Here is a 26535-nt window from a genome sequence, read left to right as displayed (position 1 = left end):
TGCTGGAATGTCGCCATGAACCATATTAGCCTCTGGGTGTAGAACAATAGGCCCTATGGAGTTGAAACAGGTTTTTACTATAGCCTAATTCCTCCTGTTCACACTAACCATTATCAAAACTATGCACTTCTAGTGTAGGTGATAAAGCACAAAACAGTCCTTGTTGTGTGCAAAGAAAATATTTGAACGTTAACTCTGGGGCTGATATGAGGCTTCAGCAGTCAGAGGAAAGCCTATCTTCTAAAATTATGCTTTTTATAAACTTCCTTTAGTGTTTTACAGTTTTATTCAGTTCAGCTGCAATAAAAGAGACACAAAGAGGGGATTTTGCACTAAATGGTTGATGATGTGAATCTTTATAAAAATCTAGTGTAAAAAGAGAAACACGTTTAATTCTGATGTCTGGGTACTGTGGGGTTATTGTTTTAAGGCAGACTGTATGAATAACATCTTGACAAACCTTTTGTCATTTGAGGCTCAGTAGGACGGAGGTGAACCTGGGGCCTGTCAGCGCCTATCACACATACAGAATATAAAATCCTCTGTTTAGATTTACCTATTTTTCAGACATATACAGTTAATGTGTCACTGTCTGCAGCAGCAGATTTCAGTTCAGAATAAGGTTAATAATAGGACAAGCAACACGAAGCTGATAAAAACAGTGTCGAGGTGTGGTCCAAAGGACCTAATGTCTCTAAAAGCCCAGACACAGCATTATTGTTAAAAGGTTTGTGAATCTTGTATTTATCGAACACGTATCGGTGTAATGTGTTATCCCGAGTCACTTAATAAAACCTGCACTTATTCTGCAGCAGATGATTCACTGGCATCACAGGAAAGTGTAAACCAAACTACACTCAAACTGGCCAGGATGAATTGTCCTTTGGCTGACTGGTGAATTGATTTCCAGTGTAAGTAATGGTTTGAGTTGTGTGGTGTGTGTGTGTGTGTGTGTGTGTGTGTGTGTGTGTGTGTGTGTGTGTGTGTGTGTGTGTGTGTGTGTGTGTGTGTGTGTGTGTGTGTGTGTGTGTGTGTGTGTGTGTGTGTGTGTGTGTGTGTGTGTGTGTGTGTGTGTGTTTGTGTGTGTGGCGTCCAGCCTCAGATTTCAGGAGGCTAAATAATTTCTCTGGGCCTGCTGTGATGACTATCCCCTTTGGCTGGCAGATAAAGTGCTTGATGGCCTATAGGTGGAGGGCGTGTGACTAAAGATGATACATGGAGAAATGTAGGGCTCAGTGGATGCAGCTGCATGCACCCACAGATGGCAGATTAATATGTGGTAGAGGAAGCATGACCAAACATGCTTCAAAGCGCTCTGCACATCTCTCCCACTGATTGATTCGAAGCATTTTTTGCAATTGGTTACACTCTTTCATGTTCACTGAACATTTAGTGTTATTTGGTAAACTCCTCGAAATCAGGTGGGAGTGAGATGAGTGAAAAAAGGAGAGAAAACACTTAACCCGGAGCACTTCCCCGTGCTGACGTGACACCAAAACACCCAATTAACATTTTGCAGCTGGCTGCAACTCGGCCACATGAGAGAGATCTCAATTTACATACTGAATCAGAATGCATGCAACAGGCGGTATACCAACATACATGTGTTGCTGCAAAACAGGCTTGGGACTTGTTCCTCTGTCCCGCAGAGACCTGAGTGACATTTGAGCTCCATGGAACAATAATTATCCTCTTTGGAGAGTTGCATCTTTTACTAAATTGTTTCCAGGGTGGTCACAATTCATATCACACTACCAATCTATATTCAGTGACAATGTGGTCCAGGAAAAGCTGCCAATAAGAGACCACAGCCTGGAACAAGACTATTAATCACCGGTGCTGATCTTTTTCTTTGTGTGTGCACTCCATCATCATCATCTACAGCACTGAACAAGAGAACAAGCTGTAAACCAAAGCAGGAGATTCAGACCCACATAACATATAAAAAAAGATGCTGATACTTGCACCCCATGTTTCAAAGAACTGACTAAATTTAAGTTGGACAAAGGGAAAGGTTTCCTGGGCCCATGTTTGGATCGATACTAGAACAAATAGATTCTGCAGGCTGTTATTTAACAGTTACTGGTAGTGCATCAAATGTAACCTGCAGTTTAACAAGACACTTAACGCGGCCAATAGATTTTGCAGAGCAGGTTGGTAAATGTAGAGCCAGAGGCGTGGAGAGTGTGTGTGGGTTGGCTCTCTGCGCTGATACTGGAGAGGTCAGCAGCCTTTAAAAGAGAAACTGTTGTAATGGTTTTGTCCCCTGAAACTGAACAGTGGAGATGATGATGAGTGTTTGCAATCAGAGCTTAAATCTATTTCAACCCACAGATGTGCGGTGACCCCGCACCGCGTGCGTAAAGCACGGAATTACAAAACACTAATAAATCTAGGAGTTGATGAGTTACCTGACACCGGGTTTTCGGGGACCCATTTGGAGCCCGGGTGCAGAGACTGAAACACTGTGCGCACCTCCTGGCAGTTTGGCACCTGTCCGCCGGGCAGGGGGAACAGCTGGAGGAAGGCGCACAGGAAGAGCGCACCGCGGGCTGACGAACCAACCATGGCAGCCGAACCAGACACAGCAGAGCAACAAAAAGAGCTGAGATTAACTTCAGCACATTAAAAGTTACAGGAGGATCCGCCGGTTGCGCTGTGATGAGGTGAAGCTGCAGCTCCTGGATTTGCTCGGCTCAGCATCCTCCTCCGCTTCCTCTCCGGGTTTGTTCCTCCTGAACCCTCCGTCCTCCTGGAAGCTGGTCGGCTGCGCCTCTTGGTGAAGCTGCACGATGCTCACAACTTGAAAGAGTCCCTCCTCACTTGCGACACTGATTCCTCAGCGAGCTGCACCGATGAAGAACCCCCAGATACATGCGCGCGCGCGCTCCTACCATAAGCGCGCGCCACGGCGTGAACCTGCGCGTACTACGAGATGTGCCCTCTCGTGTAGCGGCAGTGATGCGAGCTGATACAGTGGCTGTGTGCGGCTGCAGGAGCGGTGATATAAGGAGGGGATTCATGTAGTGCGCCAGCTGTTGTCGTGGTAGATGGATGACTGTGTGCGTTACAGGAGGCAATTAGGGCGCAGAACCTACAGTTTCTAACGGAGGGGATTAATGTGGCCACGAGATGCACATATATTATAATGAAAATGACATAGGCGTGTATGAGGTTAAAAAAACTGCTTTTATTATTCAGCCACATGGAGAAAGTGAGTATGACAAATACACAGAGAGCTGCACCAGAATGAGCGAACATAACCAATCACAAATCATCTTTAATAACTAATTCAGTAACATTACCTGAAAGCAGCTTCTCATCCAAAGTGGATAATCTCTTCACTTCCACTCAGCTCCAAAGAGCCAATAAAGCTTAAATGGTGCCATCTAGTGTTCACTTTCCGCGAGGCCAGAAACATTACTCACCCTCTCTGCAAGAAGTTCATTAAGTCGGAGAAAAAGCACATCTGTTTTTGCAGCTACTCTTAAACATCTCCACACTCATTAGCACCACCTAATGAACGGGAAGCTGCTCAAAACATCTGGCGGATTGCAGATGGATACTGTGCAATTTCTTTCAATGTGTCAAGCGTTGAAATTGCGGAGTCATCCACCCGAAAACAGCGAGACAAAGAGCAATGTCAGAGAAATTTAATGTTAAGATGCCTGTTGAGTCAAACAGAGGGGGGGAAACAACAGCTGCGCCTATGCTGAGTGAGAATTTCACTCTTTCAAGTGTTCTTCAAAGCTTGGAGGAACAGAAAACAAAACCCATATACTGTATCTCTTCCTTTGGCTGGACGTCTGAGAAACAGAGAGCTTTGCATGGATTTGCACAGCAGAGACTGGCAGCAGCTGAGAGCAAACCAACAAAACTCGCTGTAAACCCAGCTAATTTCAGCTTCAGATACCAGGAGCTCAGTGTGAGCCAAGAGGCAATGTGACCAGCAATACCTGAAGTGCACAAACTGCAGTAGATGAGTGTGTACTACCTGCACTGTGAGCACTTTTGAACTGCAGAGTCAACAACATATTCAGCCTTCAGAAAAGTCATGAGTCATTAAAATAACCTGTGACAAACACACTGATGAATGTAAATAAATGTCGCACAAGTACAGTAATTTATTCACTTGCGTGTTTATGCAAAATGAAAAAAATCAAATGTTGACTCATTAGAGCTTTTTCTCAACTACACATTAAAATCACACTGAAAGAGCATGATACAGCCTTAGTTTATCATGCAAATGTAAACTGGTATATACTGTAGGCTATACTTTCATTTGGCGCAGTTACATTTTCTTGAACGTTGCACTGCTGAAACAAGAATCCCAGTCAAATATGAAATCTGAAAAATAATCTTCAATATAATCAGTTATCATTTTTCACTATTTCACTTACTGTTTAAACTGTATGACTGAGGTGTAAGATAAAATGAGATGAGTAAGATAAGATACCCCTTTATTAGTCCCAATGAACAGTAAAAAGAGAAGTACAAAGCCAATAAAAAACAGCAGTAAAAACACAATAAAATGATCATAACATTGTGTGTAAAGTAATATTGGTTGAATGATAATTATATCTGAGTTTTATATTGCTTAAGTGTAAAATATACTATATTATACTGTTGAACTTCAATTGAAAGTTTTATTGAAAGTAAATTTGAGTAAATTGAAAAAGAAAAAAAACAATAATGAAAATGGTCCTATGGCTTTACCACTTTGTTCTGTACAATAGATGAGTCAGCAGTGAAGATATCCTGATCTAATCTCTTTAAATTAGAGCTGCATCATGAGCCAGGAGGAACATTTAAAAACTAAGATGCATTAGTGCTCTAAAAAAAAACAAAAAAAAAACAAGAAAAAAAAAAAACATAAGGAATGTCATGACTGATAAAGTTTTCTTGAGGGCAAGTGTGGTGAGAAATATATTTCAGAGCCTGAATAACAAGCCCTCCAGCCAGAAGGAGCAACTAGGGCAGTAGATGCTGAACTACTTCACTAACTACACTAGATGCACCTTAGCTGGAGGACCAGAGGAGGCCGGGGAGTCTGCTGGAGACTGATGTGCTGGATCACTCCCAACTCCTCCAGGCAACATACTTCCAGTCTCCACCATCTGAAACACAACAAAATCAATTCAAATCAGTTGAAATGTTTAACCTGCTCCTATAACTCACAGGTGAAAAATGAAAACAGGATTTACAGCAGCTGTTGTGTGTGATCTACTTTGAGGAAAATCCCTAATCAGGAGTGGGATGTAAGATAAACTAAACCAAACTCTAATCTAAAACTTATAAAAACACAGAAACCCCCAGTGGAATAAAAATCGAATTGTTTTATTCCAAAATGCGGTAAAAGTAGCAGAAAAAAACTGGGAAATAACACTTAATGAGAGGCCTCATCACATTAAATAAGACATTGTGGGGAAACGGTAAACACCTCAAACCCTTCTGTTTGTTATTGACTTGATTTGTCATAGCTACATACAAAGTAGGCTATCCAACGTTTTGATTCTATTAGAAGACTAAACGTATAGGCTATATGTTTTATATGAAGCAGGACATGCGCTCACAGTCCATTCACAGCAGGGCGCGCGCGGGCGCGGATGGAGTATGAACCTAAAGGCTTCATTTTAACTTTTATTAGCACAATACAAACTTCATCTCTGATTCTCTAAATCAACAATAAAACATTTGCTTGTATTTTTCTGTCGAGCCTGAACACAGAGGCTCACGAGGAGAGTGGGGGGGAAACAGCGGCCTCGTGCAGCTCGGCTACAACAAAGTGGCGCCAACAGCCTCGTGATGATGATGATCAACTCCCGTCAATTAAAAAAATGCATCAACATCCGCTTTGATTCGGTGACGTAACGACACATACAGCAGCAACATTAGCAGGAGGAGGACTCTGTGAATGTTTATGGACGATTCAAACTCAGACCAACTTCACTGTCCCGAGTCAACAAAGAGTCACCGAGTCAAAACTGTAAAATAACTGGTCGAAGTGGCTTCACCGCCACCGAACAACACAACATAACAACACAGAATATAAAGTCTGACTGGTGCCGTTGTGTGAAAACAGGTCAGACTGTTACTACACATTAGTAGGCTACGGAGCACGTGCTGTGGGGCGAATGAACAGAGACAACACGTCGCTGCACTGAGCACAAACTTATTTTAACAACAACAGAAGAGAGAAGAATCTGACTAATGAACAATGTCGGTCACACGCACCATGACGAGCACGTTACGCTCCCATGTGATAGAACAAACGGAGGAAGCTGCAGAAAGACCTTTGAAAAGTGTTGGCGTGAAGTCACCTAGCTGCATCATTTTACTAGGACATATTACAGCCATTTATAGTCTATAACATGTACACATTTAGGTAATGTCTTCTATATAGTCCCTGCTAGAGCAAACCTACCTTCCTCCGTAGATGTTGTGTCTTCTCTGCCACTCTTCCTGTGGCACAAAAAGTTTTGTCATGCATGAAATGGTGAGAGCATCTTCCTTGTTGTTTTTCCCTTTGTGGGGGTGGGGGTGTGTGTGGGGGAGGAGAGGAGAGGAGAGGAGAGGGCGCGCGGGCGACGCAGTCTTTACGGATGTGGTCTTTAAATCCCGTCACGGACAAAACACGGTGTCCCTCACATCAGAGCTCAGACCTTTCCCAGGCTGCAGCTCTCTCATCCTCTTGGAAAGTTTCCCCCGCAGACAGAGCGACCGCAGGTCCACGGAATGGACCGGGAAAACAGTTGAATAGAGTCCTCCACCTCCACCAGCAGCACCTCCTCGCTCCTCCGTTCAGCGCCGTGCTGGTCACAGAGACCTAGGAGGCTGCTGACCCCTGACCCCGGTAAACCCTGCCCCCACACCGCCTTCTGCTCTGTCTGTGCAGGAACACGTCCCTCCATCCTGCGCCTCACACACACACACTCTGGAGCATTGTTTTTTGCCACAGTGAACTTTACATGGATCCAAACCAACAACGCTCAGAGATGCAGAGGCTCCAGTGCATGGTGCCCCCACCCCCCTCCACCCCTCCCCGCGCTGTGGGAACGGGCTGCAGCGTTGCCTTACTTGCCTTCTTTCCCAGATGAACTTTAACCTACTTTCCCATACTGCCCTTCTCTGCTGCTGCAGCCTCTGATTGGCCGACTTCAAGAGAAACTAAAGTGCATCTGCTCATTTTGACTTTATTCATTTGAGCCAATGTTTGATCTGCAGGAGCTGCTGTTGATAGAGGAGGAGGTTAATCATGGCCACCAATACTTGGGAGCTTTTTTCATCAAATCTGGACTTGGTAGATTGTCTAGTATGAATTTAGCTGTGACAACAAACACATTTACCTATACGTCGTATATGTATGTATGTGTGTATATATATGCTGTATATATTTAGATATTGCTTCCTCACCCCTCCACAGAGACAAAGGCCTCAGCCCAGTGAGCAGGCCTCATGTTGACACCTCCTGGTAGGATGGAATGTGTGTCCCAGTGTTTTGAACAGAGGAGCTACAACTGGGAGGACTGGGGCTGTTTGAGCCATCTAATATGGATAAGTAAGTCCTGCAAGATGAAAACAGGAGCCGACTCGGTTCAGAGTAACAAGCTGCAGATGAAGCTGTATTTTCAACAAGTTAAACAGATATCCTATTATTTACCATTGTTGATGACCCGAAAAAGCTGCACTGACCAAATGTGTAACTGACTAATATGGAGTCAAGTCTGCTGCACCACATAATATATCTTTTAGTCTACAAAGGATTAGAGAAATGGTATAAATGGTCAAGAATATTCATTAAGCAGACCTCTAAGGTTCTATAACAACAAAGTCAATAGTCTTCAACAATATTTAATTTACAAACATAAAATCATTGAATGTTTGTAATTTCTGCTCAATGAATGACAGATTAAAATGAATCAACCATTCCCACTGTATTTTTATACATTTCATCAAAAGCTGAAGGGATGTGTAGATATGTGTGAATATGTGGATGAGATCTGAGGAGTGATTTAATGAACCTGGGCACAGAGGAGATCCTGACTACCTCATGAACCTGGAGCAACAACAGTCTTTGCTCAATAACTGAGCCAAAACAAACCATAACACAGTTCAATGTGGATTTAATGAGTTCATAAACTGGATTTCTATGTTCAAGCCAAGGTGTTTGAAATAAAAATAGTTTGGCCAAACACAAAACCAAAGTGGTAATATGCAATCTCTGCAGGAAATTAAACTGATGAAGGACATCAGATGTATAGATGAACACAAATTAACAGTTTATCTATAAATAGGCTTCTGTCCACAGCCCTCTGCTTTGTTACTTATTCTGACTGGACCTGTGCTCAGACTGATGTTTGGTGATTACATGAGGTTGTCAAAGTACATGCTCTAGTGGGAGTAGTTAAGCTGTCAGCTGTCTCCACCTAACAAGGAGCTAAACTAACACAAGTCAGGCAGCTGTCAATCAAGCACAGTCTGTACACGCCCACACAGTGATTACAAGAGGTGTGTTCAGGAACATCAGGTGAAAACCACTGGGCTTTTAAAAAGGTACCAGTGATAAAAACTCATTCCACCATTTGAAGTTGTACAACCTTAATGTCCAAAGCAACAAAACACTTAATTGCCATAAAGTTTTATTTTCATGAATGCTTTCACAATTTTACCCTTTATAAAGTTATGTACACATTATTCGCTCCCATGGTAAATAAAGAGAATATCCAGAGTGTGGAAAAAAAGACAGGAAAAAATTTAAGGCAATAGAATAATAATAAAAAAAAAAAGTAAAGCAAAACAAATATTTAAACAGAGAACTCTAAATCATGAAATATATAGTTTTGATCTTAAGGGGTTCATGTTGGTGTCTATATAATATTGCCAGTGATTTATATATTTATAACTAGAGGTAGGGTTAGAGAAACATGAAATGCTTTGTTTATACAACTAATACAAGGTGCCCATTGTTGACAACGGCTCCCTCTACTGGGATGTCTGTGTACAGCTCGTCCTTCACACAGTGCACGACATGAACCCCACATCTCAAGAAAGTTTGTCACACCAACACCATCTGAAAATATCTTGGGGGATTTTTCCGTTGAAAGTCTGATCAATGTGGCTGTTATTACAGAGGACAGCCTCTTTTGTAAATTCAGTTTACCCCCCCTCAGGATATTTAAGGAACCTCAAACACACTTTCATATAAACTTTCTTTCATTAATTGGCGACATGAGCGTTCACTGTGTGCAGGACGTCAGTCTGTGTATTTAAACATTAGGTACCACATTCACAGCAGATTTTTCTAAGTATTTCATGGATCTTGCAAGGCCTGATACTGACTCTGTGACTATCTCGTACAATGTACCAAATATTGATTATTGCCGTTTTAAAAAACAACAACAACAAAAAAGTCAATTAACCACAGCAAAAAAAAAAAAAACCTTTCTGAGCTTAGCCCAACTGATGTCACTGAAAAGTGCGTTTACACTACCAGGATCACATTTGAAGTGTAAGACAGTTAGAGATTAACCTACACTGCATTAGATGTGGATCTGAGAAATAAACTGGTCATGAATTTGTGACTTGAAATGTAATTTTTTTTTTACCCTTTTTTATATTCACTTTGGTATATAAACAAATTAAGAGGTCTGGAATTGAACATTATTATTACGATCCATTAAATGTCTTTAAATAAGGCAACATTCATGACAAGGTACCACACTGCAATTCATTATGAATTAACGTTTGTGTGGCACCGTCCAATGAAATATTTAAGTTTAAAAATCTAGTTTTCCATTGTGAAAACCAGGTTGCAGTCCCTGTTCAAGTTTGAACATATATTTTTATATATTTATATATATAAAATCAAGTTCAGGCATGCATACAAACCACTGTTGTGTATCTTAAAATGTCAAATAAAATATATGGTCTAGGAAGGAAAGAAAAGAGAACGCAGCATTTGCAAACTCAAATCCCATGAGGTATGTACTAGAAGACTGTGCACACAGACAACACATCTTGAAACCCCTAATGTGCCATTTTAGAGACAATGGCAGAAGTAAGGCAATTATATCAACACAAGACTTTTTAAAAAGTAAAACTAATCAGTGATGCATGTGAGGAACTCAGTGCTCATCATCCAAAACAAAGTCATTCCTGCTTCAACAGTGCGTGTGGGTATTTTGACTACGACCGCTTTCTGGTGCATCACAGTTATGTTACAGTGTGTTCAATTCAAATGTTTCTTTACAATCAAATCAGAAAATCGCACGTCATTTTAAACCCTTTGTAGCCGTTTCACCCTGCTTAATGTGTTGTCACTCTTTGGTGTTAAAGTAACTGAATACATGGATGGGAGAAATTAGATAAAGGAGATTTGATTTGCTTGTGTTTCTTTTCATTCTATGTCAAAGAAAGTCTGTACAATTAGTCAAGAAGCAATGCCAGCTAAAGTTAGTTTAAAGTCTCCTAGACGTGTCGACTTATCTCAAATAACATATCACGCTCTGATTTGAACATAACAGACTCAGTGCAACATAGTTGTGATGCATCCCTGTGCAACACTTCTGTGTAAACTGCGATATTATTTCTTGTGTATGTATGCAGTGCTTTTACTGTAATGGAAAAATGCTGAAGACAGCATATGTCAAGTACTTTAAAAACCACATGAATTAATTATTTGTTAAATCATTGTTTCAAATGAATTATTGCGATGTGTGCTCAGCATGTGAGGATGAAGTGGAGTGCTCAGAGTCAGATCAATTTGTATATCCTAGCTGTCCATGTTAGCGGTGAATGGATGGCTGCTACCCTCCAGCATTATCTGATGCCGTGTTTCTATTTCAGTCATGTAAGCCTCGGTGAACTCAGCCTAAAAATCACAGCACAATAAATTGATTCCTCTATGGTTTTGATTTTCTCTTCCTGTGCCAGCTAATGCATCGGCAAGTACAGCACTGCAGGATCTTTTCAGGCCTCTGTAACCTCACACAATGCCACCAAAAGGCCTACTGACTAAACAATAATCCCCCCCAAAATGACCGTGTGCTAAGTCTGACCTGGCCACTATGACCCTTTGACATGTCACCCTGACAAAGCCATATTTCTGAAGATCATTTAAGTCTCTGTACAACAAGACAAGCTCACAGTAAGGCAATAATCCAAACCTATGCAATTAGTCAGGCTAAGCAATGTTCAGAGAGAAGGGTTACTGTTTGTATATTTTTTAAACTGTTAACCATGAAGATACATTAGAAAAATAATATATTTACTTCTCCCCAACTTTTCAATCTCTAAAATATAGACAAGGTTCTGAAAAAAGAAAAAGACTTGAGACCACCTCAGTGCTCATGCTGGTTGTGAATGGGATTAAGCTTCTGGTTCTGCCAGCGACAATGTAATTGGAAAGGTAACAGTTTAAGGTCCAACATTACAAGAACGGACTAAATGAGTTTCATTATCACTAAAGAGGAAACACTATGGTTTAAATAACAGTTCTTGGCCCACTCATGTTGCTGGATGGAAATCACCGCCACATCCACACTAAAAACACAAAGTGAAGAAAGTCATCTTTACTTTTTCCTATATTTTGTAGTTAATATTAAATTTTAATGAAGCATGTTTTTAGACTCTCGTTTAGCCCTCTGCAGCTCCAGCCACTACCTCACCCATCTACCACCTGATGGAGCGTCATCCCCGTGGCCTTTAAGCCTCCTCTGAGGGCGTGGGTCTCTTCAGGTCCCGGATCTGCTTTACCAGATAGTTTTTCTCATCACAGAACTGCTCGTCCTCGGCTCTGTCCGTCTGGAAGTGGCTCAGGAACTCCACGAGTTTGGTCTGGTTCTTCAGCAGTATGTCCAGCACGGGCTGAGTCTTGTTGGGGTTTGCAACGAATACCTTCAAGAGACAAAAGATAGATTTTTTTTCATTCTGACATCAAATGACAGAATCAGAACATTCAATATTTTCGGTTAAGTGCTCTGTGGCAGCTCACATCGTAAATCATTTAGCAGTGAATGAAACAGTGATGACATCTGATTTTTCGTTTGTTTTTTTTGCAGACCTTGAAAACGTGGAATGCTTCAAACTGGATATTTCGGCTGTTATCTCTGAGCAGGTTCATCATCAGCTTCAGGTTCTCAGCCCGACTGATGTACTTGGTCATGACAGTGAAGTTGTGTCGATCCAGGAGAAGTTCCCCAAGGAGCTGAAAGACAGAACATGATTAAATCATGTCAGTGACGCTTGAGTGCAGCTCAAATTAAAGTGGTTTTGATTTGACAGAGCAGTGCAACTTTTACCTTCAAAGACTGTCGTTTGGTGACGTAATTCTCAGAATGCAGGAGCTTCTCGTACTCTGTAAACACCTGACAGGCCATTTAAGAGTGTGTTAGCCACAGCATGTGCATTCTTTCACTTGAAGATAAACATCAAGAGGGGGATGCTCACCCTGTCATAATTGTTCTCCAGGAAATCCGCGCACATAATCTTGTGTCTGGTGAGGAGATCCTGAAAGGAAACAGAAGAGCCCTGGGTATTAGATAAGAGCTGTTAGTATGGGGATACTGCAATTACAAGGAAAACGTGTCAGCGTACCTTGAATGAGGCGAAAGCATCTGAAGCGATGTCAAATGTCGAGAGCTCCACGTAGCGGAAGAAGCAGTAGAACTCTTCAGAGAAGAGCACCGTCCGTGCCAAAGGCTCGTGACGCAGACACTCCCTCAGCATCATCCCACAGTTCAGAGCCACTTCTGCACTCTCATATCTGTGAGTCAATACATGTCAGGTAGAGTCATACATCAGCACACCAGTTATAAAACATACACTGCAGATATACAGTAACGCATATTAGACTGCTAAAAAACACCACATGAAACACATTTCCAGGCTGGCAGTAATTGATGTTTTTGTGATGATATACATTGAATTCCTCAGTGTTATTATCTACAAAGATGTACTTTTGCTATGGCTGAGGATAGCTGGCTACATGTAGACAAGTCATGATGCAGCTGTATGCGAGTTTTTTCGATGGATCATCTAACACATCAGCATTAAATATCATGTTTTGATGTCTGGCTTTGACAATCACACAGAATGTTCCTCTTTATACGTGTGACATTTGGGAATAAAGTTCAAAAATACTGCAGAGAAATAAGGCATCACAGCAGTGACAATTCACAAGAGAGTATTTGATCCACTGACAGCAACCTAAATGGATCAAAAAAGCAGTGCAGCCATAAGACTGGCTGCTTTGAGTAAGCAGGATGACTCAGTTTTACAGAGCTGTAAAACCAGCACTCAACTATCACTCTCTTCATCTCCATGTGTAACCCACATGTGAATGCAACAAGTTCATGCTCGCTCCTCCGGGAGTTGTTGAAACACATACTCAGTAATGTAGAAAATCATCAGGCATGTTGCAGGGAGGTGATTTTTACCACTACAGTAATCTAAAAATAAAAACATAAAATAAATTGGGGGGCTTAGTGATGACATTTACCAGTTCAGGGGCCTCTAGAGGTAGAGTGGCCTCTACTATGTGTAAGTGGAGAAATCAAAACGCTCACATTTAATAGCAAAGTATCAAATAGCAGGTTCCTACAGCCTGAAAAGATGAACTTACCCTTTCAAAAGCATGAAGAGGATCTGTGGGTGTGTAGAGATGTACTCTACTGTGGGTGTGCGAGTGCCAATCTGACGTCTCACTATGTTGCTGAACAAATGAACCACATCCTTCTTCCCCTGTAACAAAAAGCACTCTGAGAGATGAATGAACGGCTGACTGGGTAACGATGATATGCACAGACAGTTTTGCTTTGGGCAGAGGTGTTCAAATCAGGCATACATATTATCCTGGCTGACTGTGTGTTGAGCTCACAGAGCAATCAATATGATGTTTTTTTATACACAAGGCCACTGCATAGAGAAGAACTTTTAACCCACCTCAAAATCAATCCTCTGCAGATTTGCAATGAGCGCGATGAGGAGGTTGGTGTTGTACAGTTCCTGTGCCAGCTGAGCCACCGCTTCAGTCTGAGGCTCCTTGTCACCTGTTCCACACAGCACCTCCTTCAGCGAGGCCAGGTTCTTAGACACCTCCTCTGCAACCTTGAAGGTGGAAAAACCGGACTATTTTCACAACTTTGGTATTAATAATAAGAGCCACTTTCCACATATCAGAAAACCCACTGTGCTGACCTTTTCACACTTTTTGCTGTCTCCAGCATCCAGTTTTTCCATGTATGCCACATTCTCCTTCAGGCTCCTCACTATTTCAGCTGGACTCTTCTGAGACTTCCCAAAAGGAAAAGGCATGGCTGAAGAGAGGTGATCCAAGCCCAAATCTCTGATGAAATGAAAAATGACGATTCAACACACCATAATGTGCAATTAAGCAGCAACTCGACTTCCTGTACCTACTCTCGCTTCAGGAAATGGCTGAAAGAGCCCTCACCTGAAGAAAGCACGGCTACAGCTGGGCTGGTTGCACTGTCTGCCTGTAACTCGACACTCAGGAGTTAACTACTGACTTACAGTATTAAAGACTATAACAACGCACACAGCTGACCAACCTTCTGTTACCTAGTTACCCAAGTAAAGGGTAATAAAGTAACACTTTGTGATTGTTTACACCGGTTGTTTTTTTTTAATTCACAACAAAACTGTGACTTTCGAGTCGAAACGAGGATGTCACGGACAGTTAGACATGAACGTGTCAACGCTAGTGCAGCAGTTTTCACCAGTTGACTTGAGCTAGCTGGTGACCTAGTTAACTTAGCTGCAGCGACAAACACCAAACTAACGACAGCGTGTAAGACAGCAACACGACGGAAAACACGTAGACGGGACACTGCTGAAATATTCAGCTTAGCATGCCAGGACTCACCCGGGTGAACTCTGGTGGTGAAGCTGGAGGAGGCTCGGTGGCTAAAGGTTAGCTAGCAGGCTAGCAGGTCGCCCCCACTTTGTTTTCCCAGTGTAACGTAACTTTGAAGCGTTATCTGAGATCTGGAGCTGGAGCTGACTAACGAGTGCTAACTGTGGCTACGAGTGGCTCGGACGGACGACCTTCATAGTTGAGATGTTTCATGAAAATCTCTCCGCTCCTGGCCGACTGTCACCTAACTTGCTAGCTGCCTGGTAGAGGAGAGAGTCGCTGGGTTGGCCTGTCCGACCGTCTGACAACTTCATTTCCCTGTTCTTCACTGGTGAAGCTCTCTTCAGCCCGGGGACACGGGGCGGGTCTGTTTTCCCTCTGCCAAGTGACTGACACCGCTCTAAGCCAATCAGCTCACTCCGACTCCGCTCTAAGCCAATCAGCTCACTCCGACACCGCTCTAAGCCAATCAGCTCACTCCGGTGGGTAACGCCCTCTTCGGTCTGGGTGCGCCCGGTTCAGTGGCTCTTATTTTTCGTGTGGGTGGAGACTTTAAAAACTGCATGCAATGCCCCGTCCTCCGGGCTGCGCTGTTCACAGTAAGCAAGTGCATCTAAATTTTCGAGAAAATATGCAAGTAGACAAACCTATTATTTAACAGATTTAAGGTTGAGTCCAATCCTTCTGATTTTGAGTTATATGCAATGTCATTAGTTTTTATAAGGAATATTCACTTTCAATATGGAACCGAGAGAGAAAAAGAAATTAAGAATAACCTCAGAAATTGTCACAAGATATAAACTACCTATGTGTGTTTTGGTCAATTGATTTATCCTTGGTATGGTTTTAAAACCACATAAATAATGTCCATGGTTTTCTGAGTTTGCATCATGGTTTGCATATAAATTCTTTGTTAGATCAGTAAAATATATTCCTGTACAACTGAGAAGCTATCGGTACACAATTCATAATGTACGTCAAGAATCCTTCACAATTTAGTTTTTATGCTCTCATCTTTGAACTGACTCATCATGTTATCAGCTTTCATCTAAAAGCATTGCAGGTTATCTCAGCAGGGTTTTACCCAGTATGTTGGGGAAAACCGCCCACAGAGGTACCACATCAAATGTTTAACCATGCTGAACATTAAAATTACATTGCGTAACATTAAAATTTTCTTGTAATTCTCATGATGTGTGTGGCAGTGTAACACCATGCTCCCACCAACAGTTGATGCCAGTTACTAGAGGTTGAAATCTCCTCTCAAAGTCTTCAAGTAAACCAATCCAGATGTAAGCAAAAACAAAAATGAAAAGCTCAGAGGATCTGTACCCAATCACCTATTGCTATTTATAGAAACATTGTCTTAATGGCATTCCCGCTATCCAATTGTTAAGTTAAACTGTATTCAAACAGTATTTACAACTACTATGGGCACTGTGTATTGCATGTGTTAAGGTCCCGTCCAATTTACCTTCAAGAAAACTTTACACAGTAAATTATATGTGGAAGGTTCATTATATATCTAATAAAAAACACTTTTTAAAATGAACATTCGAATAAATACTAAAAACTAAGCTTTGGGTATTTATGTTAGACTTGCATTAGTCATGTGCTTCAGTGGTGCAAATTTGCCACATTTGCAACACATCCAAATTTTCAAAACATGTTGGGAAAAGTATTTGCCATGCATGTGTATTTCATAGTTTATAAGAACTCTATGACAAACCAAAAGCACACATTTCTCCTCACATGTTTGGGACAAAGAGATGTGAGATTGGCATCTTTAGCACCATTGCAGCCCCTATTTAAGTTATTTAAATCAAAATGTGACACAACTCAAGTCAAACATGGCCCGCCCTGAAGTCCTGTCTGTTTTTGGGATATCGATACTTCAAAATTAAAGTCATGTCCATGAGGTATGTTTTGTAAAGCACTTTGGTTTCCCACACACTCTGACCTCCTGTGTCTTTTCACGTTGGAAACATTGCAACATGCGGTCGTCAACGCGACTTTTATTCTGAAAGTCACGCCCGGAAGTGGCCCTGTCCCGCTAATGGCAGTTAGCTTGATGCTAGTGTGAAAAGCACACGATCACTTGTGAAGGACGGAAAGAAACACCGTCGCTGCCCGGACACTTTTCACATCTTTTCTACGGTCTCAGTGGGACAGGATAATATCACCAGGTGAGCTGTGAGCCGTGTGTCCGCGGCTCGACGCCAGCCGCTCAGTTTTCTGGCCTGTTGTGGTTTGGGGCCGTTTAGCTCCGCAGGAGCAGAGCAGCTCTTTTCACAGGGAAACATCACGTATGGCGCTCTTTACTTCGAAACGGTTTGCAAAGACCCGCGCCTGTCATGATAATTTCCCACATTTAAAGGGAAATATTCGCAGTTTTTTCGGCTTCCAGCAGAAACATAAAGTCCAAGTGTCACATCTTGCTGCCGTCGACCTTTATTTCCCTGCATGAAAAAGGGCCTTAGTTGGGGGAGATTTCGGGGCGTTGAGATGTTGTTAGTGAAAATTGTTTTCAGTTCACAGTCAGTTTGGAGGAGACTGAGACACACACCCCCTTTAATTCAAAACTTTGGAGCACAAATTTGAGCCACTTTTTACATTTCGCTTGTTCTCCTCGCAAACCGAGCACAGCACGGCCAATGTAGTGTGGGAACGGGAAACGGGAGTGTTTCAGCTCTGAGCCCAGGTTGAAATAAAATATATTAGATGTTATTTACACGGAGAGTATTATTGTGTGTGTCTGCTCTCTGGCTCCGCTGCTGGAGCCGCCGCAGTGAAGCCTGGCCCTGCTATCATGGCTGTAATGGCTCTATCAAGGCGTCGCAGCACTCTGCTATTGTGATTTTTAAAACACCCACTTTCCTTTGAGGACCATCAAGGACGAAGGAGATGTTTTTAATTCTCATATTTAATGTATTTGCGGCGCTCGTAGCGCATTATATGGATGAAATCAGAGCACCTCTGCAAAGGACAGGGCTCATCTACTCCTCTACTCTGATGAATACTGTGACTGGCTTTTATCATCTTTTCAAGGAAAATGTTGATTAATAAACATCTTTAATTAAAATGCAACTGAAAGTGATTACAAAAAAAAAAAAAAAAGCACCAGTGTTTAAATCCCCTCAATTTGTGCTGATGTGTATGACTTAATTGCTAATCATGATGTGGAAATAGTGTGTTTTTAGGATAAGTTGGGGCGGATAGATTCAGTAGAATATGAGAAAAGGGGATTTCTGTGATGAAAAGTAGCCCCTGTGTGTGTGAGGTAAAATGGGGTTGCATCAGATCTGGTCCTCCTGCTTCTGGTGGTTTCCATTGTCTGTTTCATTTTAATCAGATTTAGTCCTGGGATGACTGGTGATTGTTGCTAATTGCAAGCCTGTGTGTGCTGATGTTGTATTGCACTTTACTGATTTTGATGACCTTCCTTCAACAAAAACTCCCAACACCCTGGCACACACACAAGATCTGTGGTTTTTAACATTCATACGACTGACAATTAGGAAATAAAACACTTAATTTAAAATTCAACTAACCAGTTGGACAAGTGTGAAGCTGCAGACTGTGGTGCAATTAGTGCATGTGTGGGCCCCATGTGTCCGTCATCCATCAGACACTTGTTGAGAAACACACATAGCCTAGTGTTTTTAGCACACTGGGCTCTTTAATCACTTTCGTTGCTCTATTTTGGTTTAGTTAAAGCAGTGGTTGAGTTTTAAGTTTTGTTTCTATCTATTTCTGGGAAATAGTTTCCCGATCCTGCTCTTTTTCATGTGGTTATAATCATTATTTCACAACAGAAAGGAAAAATCACAACTTCATTTCCAGAAAACAGGTTGCTCTCAGCTGATCTTGTAAGCAACGTCTTGGAACTCATACTAATGAACCCTTATTATTATGCAGACCTGCACATTTTTATCCTTAGATTGGGACCACATTTAACTGCCTTTTATCTACATTGCCATTGTCTCTGGAAATTTAAATATCTTGCAGCATCCTGTTTGAGTCAGTGTGAGTGTTGTTTTCTGATTTAGTCGAGGACTTAAACAGAGATCATTGGTGGGTGACTGAGGATAAAGTAGTTCTTCTCACTGCTTTGAAAATATTAACATGAAAAGGTTCAGGAATCAATGTAATTCAGAGTTCTCTTATTTGATTATTGATTATTTATGTGGTGTTTGTTTTCTCTTATAAGACTCTTGGGTAAATAAAGAAGCCTTTGGCCATGTCAGGACAGAGGAAAGGAGCTGCAGCAGCGCGGCTGCCTAAATGTGCCTTCTGCAGAACCAACCGGGACAAGGAGTGTGGCCAGCTGCTGGAGTCTGACAGCCAGAAGGTGGCAGCCCATCACAAGTGCATGGTGAGGAGAGCACATCGCTCTCAACCCCTTTTTAGCATGTGATTCCTCAAGCCGAAGTCACGCATACTTGCAACACCCCACATAAACAGAATAGTGCACAGTTTTGGCAAAAGAAATGTGGATTTTGTAGTTTTTATGGTGTCTTTCAAGAGGAAGCCTATTAAAAAAAAATCAATTCTCAAAGTGAAAAAATGGAAGAAACATGAAAAAAAATAGACATAATACATCTGTTTATCAGAAATACTTAGTCCATCTCCCACAAATAATTTTCATCCCCTGGGTGGTCTTGACCTCCAGGTCAAGAAAACACTACTCTACAGCCTCTAACATACCATCCCAACAACCAGGAAAAATAAAAGATTTTTCTCTAAGTATATCAGAGTGAACTCGGCTCTGATGACCAGATCTGATGCTGGTGTAAAGTCTTAAACTAATGTTAATCTTCAGGTGGAAAACTGATGCTTCAGAAGTAGTAAAGCTAAATGCACATGCAGATATAGTTCATTACAAGAAAACGTATGTAACGTGTGTAACGTTTTGGCACCATCAAAGTTTATTTGACAATAAGATTACAAAAAGCATCCAATAATTGTGTTCATACTCTTCCTATGTAGCTGTTCTCCTCCGCCCTGGTCACATCCCACTCGGACAGCGAGAACATCGGGGGATTTTCCATCGAGGATGTGAAGAAGGAGATCAAGAGGGGGAACAAACTGGTGAGTGCATGCTGTTACCTGAGGATATGCTCGAGCTGCTTCATTTACTAGTAAGGAGGATGCATGTCTGTTTTCCTGAGCACAATAATGTGACCATAGTGTATCCCTATGTAAAGTCTCTTCAGTGTGTTCATGCTTGTTTCCCACAGAGACTGATAGGAGCTGGTAACAGTACGTCAGATCCCTCTCTTGTTTGCGTGGGAAACATCAGCTTTCACTATCATAAAACATCTATTATTACACATGTTGGCATTAACAGGTTGTGGTTTATATCTCAGTATAACAGACATACTGTTACTGTAAAGCAATTTATCCAGGTATGCACTATAAATGTTTTTTTCCACCAATAACTATCTGTTTCTCATAACCAATGCGATAACATTTTGAATCATTTACATACCCACCTAAGGTTAAGAAAGGCTAAGATGCAGTCAGTAAATATGGATTTAACATTATAGCTCTGTCTCTGACATAGCCAAATAATATAACCGACATCGTTACTGTAATCACAACAAAAACAAGAACAGTAATGACTCTTAAAAAATCAACATTTGTTATGGTTTCAAATCAATTTAGGGGGCAAACGGACTGAAAATGAGCGAATGTTGGCCATCTATTATAAACTATAATTATCAGACTTATCTCTATCTTGGCTGATAATTATCTGCCAATATCAGGCCAATAATTATCTGTTCCGATAGTTATTGTGCGTCCCTAATTTAATCTAGTATTATGTAATTAACAGCATTTCTATTTTCTAATAAAAAAAGTAATAAAAAAAAGAGTTCATTGTATCAGGTATTTGCCCCTCTTCAAGAGGTACATTTCCGTTTTGTCCTGCATCCTGCGTATCATTCTTTTATACGCTGCTGCTGTTGTAATGATTTCTGTGTTTTCTTCTGTTTGTATTTTTGTGTCGTCTACTCTGTACCATCTTCCCTCCTGCATTTGATTTGTTTCTCTCCCGCGACAAACAAATTCTCCCCACAGGGATATTGTTTCATGATATTTGCATATGGCCTTTCAGACAGTTGTGTCTCTCAGTGGCTCCGTGGTCTTTGCAGAGGGAGGATTATTATTCATATCTGTGCTGGAAAATCACATTTCACTATCACTAATTGACAAATCACATTAGCAGTTGTCAGCCATTTGAATGAACATAAAAGGTTGTGGAAGTGCGTGTGCTTGGCTGTTTTCCTGAAAGTTACAGCTGTGTGTGTGTGTGTCTCACCTCCAGATGTGTTCCTCATGTCACCGGCCGGGTGCCACCATCGGCTGTGACGTGAAGACGTGCCGGAGGACGTATCACTATTACTGCGCTGTGAAGGACAAAGCCCAGCTCAAAGAGAATCCCTCACAGGGGATTTACCTGTAAGACACTTTGTTCTTGGACTTGTATGGATATAAATCTACAACAGATAAAATATGTTTCTTCTCCATGGTAATATTCATTTATTTTTCTCTGAATGTAGCATTTACTGTCGCAAACACCGGGATGCTTCTCAGGATGGCCTTCAAGGTAGAGTATGTTTAAACACGTGTTAGACCACTGGGCTTTGTGGGTGATTGGATTTGCAGCTGGGCGACTGTTTTCCTGTTCAGTCACACAACACACACACGCATGCAGTACACAAACACTTGGATCTCACGTATTTGAGTCGTTTGTAATGGACTTTACCAGAACATTCTCAAGGTGCTGATTGTCTCGTTTATATTTCCTTGTGAAACAAGTTTCACTTATATCTTCTAATTCTAGCATGAAATATGCTCCGATAACGAACATCCCTGTCTTCAGACCTCTTCCTTGTGTTCAAAATGAAAACATGTTCTGAGAATTTTTTTGCAAATCTATATAACATCAAAACTGACTCTCTTGTTTACAAAAGGTATCAAAATCCATAAATGACATTTTGATTTGGGTTCTTCATCCTGTTCTTGGTGTCAGGTCCTGTCCAGCTGTCTCAGCAGGTGATCTATGGCCGTTAAGTGTGGCTGGATCAGGGACAGTCAGAGACTCGTCCTGAAGCCGCTCCAGCCTGGTCTTGGCTTTGTTTCTATGTGGTGCTGAATGTTTTATTTAGATCATCTTCACTCTGGAGAAGGTTTTCTTCAAGAAACTTTGGCCCTGTCCCATTTTAACCACTTCCACTCAATTTTGGCCCTAGCACTCGGGTAGGGTGTCCCAATTCTATTAGGAGCAATGGAAGGGGCTTTTCAACCCTTCAAACCACCCCCACCCCTTAAAACGGAGAGGGGGAAGTTCAAGATGAAAAGCGGCAAAGGCATCTTCTGTTTTGGAAATGAAATGGAACTGGGCTTTATTGTCCAGCTGCATTCGTCTTTCCCTTAGTTCTGACCACTCTCCCTGTTCCTGTCAACAGCGTGATGCTTTCTACACGCTTCACTGTAGAAAGAAATGGTATCCTCCAGGTCGATCTTCACTAGTCCTGGTGCTTGGAGTTCTTCTCACAGGGTTGATTTTCTCTTCAGACCAGAGAATATTATCTCATGCTCGGAGTGCTTTTAATGTCATTTGACGAACTCGGACATATTCAGAGTGGCCTCTGTCTAAATACTGATGCAGAGCTGCTGAGGTGCTCATCCCAGGATCCCAGGTTCTCCCATCTCTCTGATGAGATATTCTGTAGCTCTGTTTCGTCGTCTCTCAAGAACCCTTCTCTTCCAGTATCTGAGTATGATACTAGAAGAAACCCTAGTGTCCTGTGGTGGTGGCCACTGTGCTCCTGGAAACGCTCGGTGCTTTAGAAATAAATGTCTACTCTTGTCCTGATCCATGCCCCCCCACTGTTTACCACCTCATTTCACAGGTGTGCACTTGTCTTTATTAAACTCAGAGACACACCTCAAGAATAATTATAGCAGACAAATGAACCTGACGACAGCTCAGAGAAACTATGCAAAGGCTCTGAATGTCTTTGTCAATGAGAGATTTCAACCTTCAAATAGATTTCAATCAGTGGGCATGTTGACGTGTCCTCAGGCTAAACACTGAAACCCAGATTACTGTGTGACTTTGTGGTAGAAACACCGTTGTATGAATGTGAATGAGTGGATGGGTGAGTGGATGGTGCTGAATGCAGGAAAGTGTGCAAGAAATGAAGAGATGTGATAACTCTCTGATGCCGCAGTGTCTGATATTTAATAGTATTTGAGTTAGAGTTGTGTTGATAAACATGTACACCTGCAGCTTCTTCACTTTGATCATGTTTGAGTCGTTGTGTTGACCACGGTTGTTGGGTTTGTTGCCAGATGAAGAGGGAGGCGTGGCCAACGATTCAGATTCATCACCTCCTCAGAGCAGAGGCAGAGGGCGGTTTGAGAAGGCCAGAGGCAAGGTGGGATCTCGTGGCCAATCGGAAGACAGCCGCTCCACCTCCTCGCAGGCCGCAGACGAGGAGAGCTCCTCCCACGTAAGGGCGGCAGCACGCCGGCTGTGAAATTCACTCTGATGTTATGTTGCCAGTGCTCTGTGTGTGTGTGTGTAGCGTGGGCCTCTGTTCTTGAGTGTTGCTGTGTGTGTGTTCTAGCGGGACAGGTCGCCACTTCGGGCCAGCCCAGGCGACGGCGGACAGCGGTGTGGCTTCTGTCACGCCGGGGACGAGGAGAATGAGACGAGGGGCATGCTTCACAGCGATAACTCCAAAAAAGTGGCCGCACACTACAAGTGCATGGTAAGATACAGTGAAGTAATACATTTTGTTACTTCCATGTTACAGTACATCCACTAACATCTGCCTGTGATCCTTTTCCAGCTGTTTTCATCGGGTACGGTCCAGCTGACCACCACGTCACGGGCTGAGTTTGGAAACTTTGAAGTGAAAACAGTCATTCAGGAAATCAAGAGAGGCAAAAGAATGGTGAGAAAACACCGTCCCACAGCTTTAAAACAGTTTTTTTTTTTTTTTTTTTAACTCATTATGTTTGCTTCTTTTTTTTCTCCAGAAATGTACACTCTGCACTCAGTTGGGTGCCACCATTGGCTGTGAAATTAAAGCATGTGTGAAGACCTACCACTATCACTGCGGCTTGCAGGACAAAGCCAAATACATTGAAAACATGGCGCGTGGTATCTACAAGTGAGTTTCAGATAATACAGGGCTTTTTTTTTAACATGTAGACTTTCTCCGTATAGTGTTATTTTCACTTAAGTGTTAGGTTTTAATATGATCTTAATTTTTAATTTAACGATTACACTTTGTTACATTTAATTCCAGTATTTATTAGATTTAGAAGTTGGGTTTCCTTCACCACAACATCAAACATCAGTGCCAGTGCGGACCTGACTTGTTTTTGTTTGAGTCCTGAGGTCCGACTTTGGTTTTCTTCTTGTTGTTTTTTGAATTAATCTTTATAACAACCATGTCCATTTCTGATGTAGAACTTTTCTCAGAGAAACAGACGTCACTTCATCTGCCACATTGATGCAGAAATGAACTCCCGCCTGTATCTGTCGGCCTCACTCTCTATTTAGACACTCTGAATCATTCTGGTCCACTTAGACCCCCCCCCCCCCCCTGTGTATTGATATTGTTTAATGGGTTTCAAACTCATCTATTCTTAGTGTGTTTTAAACTTAAATATACTAGGTTAAATGGTTGGATAACTGGTTAATCGTCCGCTATTGGTCCGAAAAGAAATTCAAAATGAACACCCCCAGTTGAAAGCTGTGCTTGGTTTGTTTTGCTGTGTTTTGTTCCTTACACACTCTCCTGTGTGTGTTTTAGACTGTATTGTAAGAACCACAGTGGGAATGAGGAGCGGGATGAGGAAGACGAGGAACGAGAGAGTCGCAGTAGAGAGAGGGCAGCGATCGTCCACGGAGGAACACAAGTCAACGGCAACTAGGTGTGTTATTAATGGTTGTGGTTGTTGCACACAAAAACAACATGTAAATGTTTGAAATGTGTGGATCTATGAAGTGGAGATTTCATGTCTTTATTTTCTTTGTCACAGATCATCCTGATGGATGAGACACGGGGAGGAAACGGAAGAACTCAGACGAGGGACAGATATTTTTTTATACTAAACCTTAGCCCGCTCACCAAGTCGTGGTCAGCAAGCTCCTCACACGATCTCTTCCAGTAAATGGACACGATGTCCCAGTGTGCACCAGACGTCTTCTCCGTGAAACCCTGTGTTTGAGTCGACTGGATGAGCTTTTCACAGACTGGTGGTCCTCAGCTGCAGCATAATGAAAAGCCATGGCTAATCTTTCCCACGAGTCGGTTTCAGGCTCAGTTTCAAACACATGGGTTATTACTGAGAATAAGAGCTGATCTTTTGATTGTCACTCACTGCCCATGTTCCCACAGATTACATGACCCACACTTGCTGAAACCTCCTCTTGCTCTTCCTCAGCTTCTGAAGGACTCACTTTTAAGGGGGGTCTGTTTGTTACTAGTCTCTCTCTCTGAAGTTGTGCAGTTTGATTACCTTGTTTCTGTAATCATGTCTTAAGAATACTCTTTTCATGTTAGCCTTTCTTTCTTGATATGTAATATTTTGCTACTGTATTATTATCATCATGAGTAATTTTGAATATCTGGATTTCAAACAGTCACAGTTACAAGTTCTGCCAGCATGCACTTGGATTTTTCCACTGTTAAAGGTGGCATTTTTTTATTTAGCTGCTAAAGGGCAAAGTAGAGCTCTTTAGAGGAGTTGGCTTGACTTTGTTTAATGTACTGTTACTTGTATCTCTACAAATGTACCCATGAATGATTGGAAATAGAAAATATTTTATTTTACACTTTGACTGAGTCTTTCATTTGAAGGTGTGTCTATAGACAGAGAGCGGCACTAACGTCAGGTCACAGGTTATTTGAAGGAGGTTTGAACTGTGAGGAATGTCTCACTGGTCATAAAGTCAGATCGTGCAGTTGTGTAACATCAACTCAGCTACACAGTGAGGCCTCTTGTTCTGCACCTCAAAAATTCATCTGAGGATCCATATCATACTTAAAAATTGTAAACACAGACTAAACATTTAGGCCTTGAATTAGCTTTAATTTGTACAACTGGGAACTGCCATGTGTGGTTAATCCAATTTTCTCAGCACTGTCCAAATAAAGATGAAATTCACTAATGCATAAAAGGGATTATAGAAAAGATGACATGATGTTTTCTCCCATGTTGCACAGCTCAACTTTCTTTCTGCAGCGCAGTGCAACAGTTACATAAGTAAACGTCTTTTTTCACACAGACATTTGACTGGTCGTTGTCAGAAAAGCACAGGTTTCAGTAACAACATCAGTGATGGATCAGTCCTGTTCAGGTGTTGTCACAGTTCACAGTTTGCAGTGAACCAGCAGGAGCATTAACAAGAAGCAGCTAAATAGAATCAAGCCATCATCAGTCATTTTGTTTTCCATGAAAAATACCTTATTGTAAACATAACCTCATGCCAGTGGTCAAAGTGCACTGTTTGCGGTTAGTATAGACTAAAGTACTCAGAGGAGATGATGCAACGTGTGGCCTGACACACGTCAGAAACCGACTTATAGTGCCACTGCCACTTTAACCTCACAAACAGAGCAGTGTATATAACT

The 26535-nt window shown here is 41.8% G+C and overlaps 3 protein-coding genes across 3 annotated transcripts in view; 1 reads left to right on the top strand and 2 right to left on the bottom strand.

Moving 5' to 3' along the window:
- Nucleotides 1–2568, bottom strand: part of gpc3 (glypican 3) — a gene marked incomplete at its 5' end in the record, with an annotated part of 109264 nt that extends 106696 nt beyond the window's left edge. The window contains one exon of the mRNA XM_083980382.1: nucleotides 2412–2568. Coding sequence (XP_083836508.1) covers nucleotides 2412–2568 — 157 coding nt within the window. The remainder of the gene's footprint in view (nucleotides 1–2411) is intronic.
- Nucleotides 2569–8643: 6075 nt separating this feature from the next.
- On the bottom strand, nucleotides 8644–15188 carry cab39l1 (calcium binding protein 39, like 1). The gene is made up of 9 exons (XM_083980998.1): nucleotides 14885–15188; nucleotides 14197–14344; nucleotides 13942–14106; nucleotides 13622–13740; nucleotides 12595–12763; nucleotides 12448–12507; nucleotides 12300–12365; nucleotides 12062–12205; nucleotides 8644–11895 (listed from the first exon to the last, which is right to left on the bottom strand). Exons 2-9 carry the CDS (start codon nucleotides 14311–14313, stop codon nucleotides 11704–11706), a joined length of 1032 nt encoding a protein of 343 aa, XP_083837124.1. The 5' UTR covers nucleotides 14314–14344; nucleotides 14885–15188; the 3' UTR covers nucleotides 8644–11703.
- A 1719-nt stretch (nucleotides 15189–16907) lies between these two features.
- On the top strand, nucleotides 16908–25634 carry phf6 (PHD finger protein 6). Its single transcript, XM_083980631.1, has 11 exons — nucleotides 16908–17061; nucleotides 19086–19250; nucleotides 19865–19966; nucleotides 21204–21337; nucleotides 21439–21485; nucleotides 23237–23397; nucleotides 23515–23658; nucleotides 23740–23844; nucleotides 23930–24063; nucleotides 24712–24832; nucleotides 24941–25634. The coding sequence occupies exons 2-10, from the start codon at nucleotides 19116–19118 to the stop codon at nucleotides 24830–24832; spliced, it is 1083 nt and encodes a 360-aa protein (XP_083836757.1). The 5' UTR covers nucleotides 16908–17061; nucleotides 19086–19115; the 3' UTR covers nucleotides 24941–25634.
- The last annotated feature ends 901 nt before the right edge of the window (nucleotides 25635–26535 follow it).

Source organism: Trachurus trachurus (genome assembly GCF_905171665.1).
Source record: "Trachurus trachurus genome assembly, chromosome: 10".
In the NCBI taxonomy this organism is placed as follows: domain Eukaryota; kingdom Metazoa; phylum Chordata; class Actinopteri; order Carangiformes; family Carangidae; genus Trachurus; species Trachurus trachurus.
This window is presented reverse-complemented; position numbering and strand designations above follow the sequence as displayed.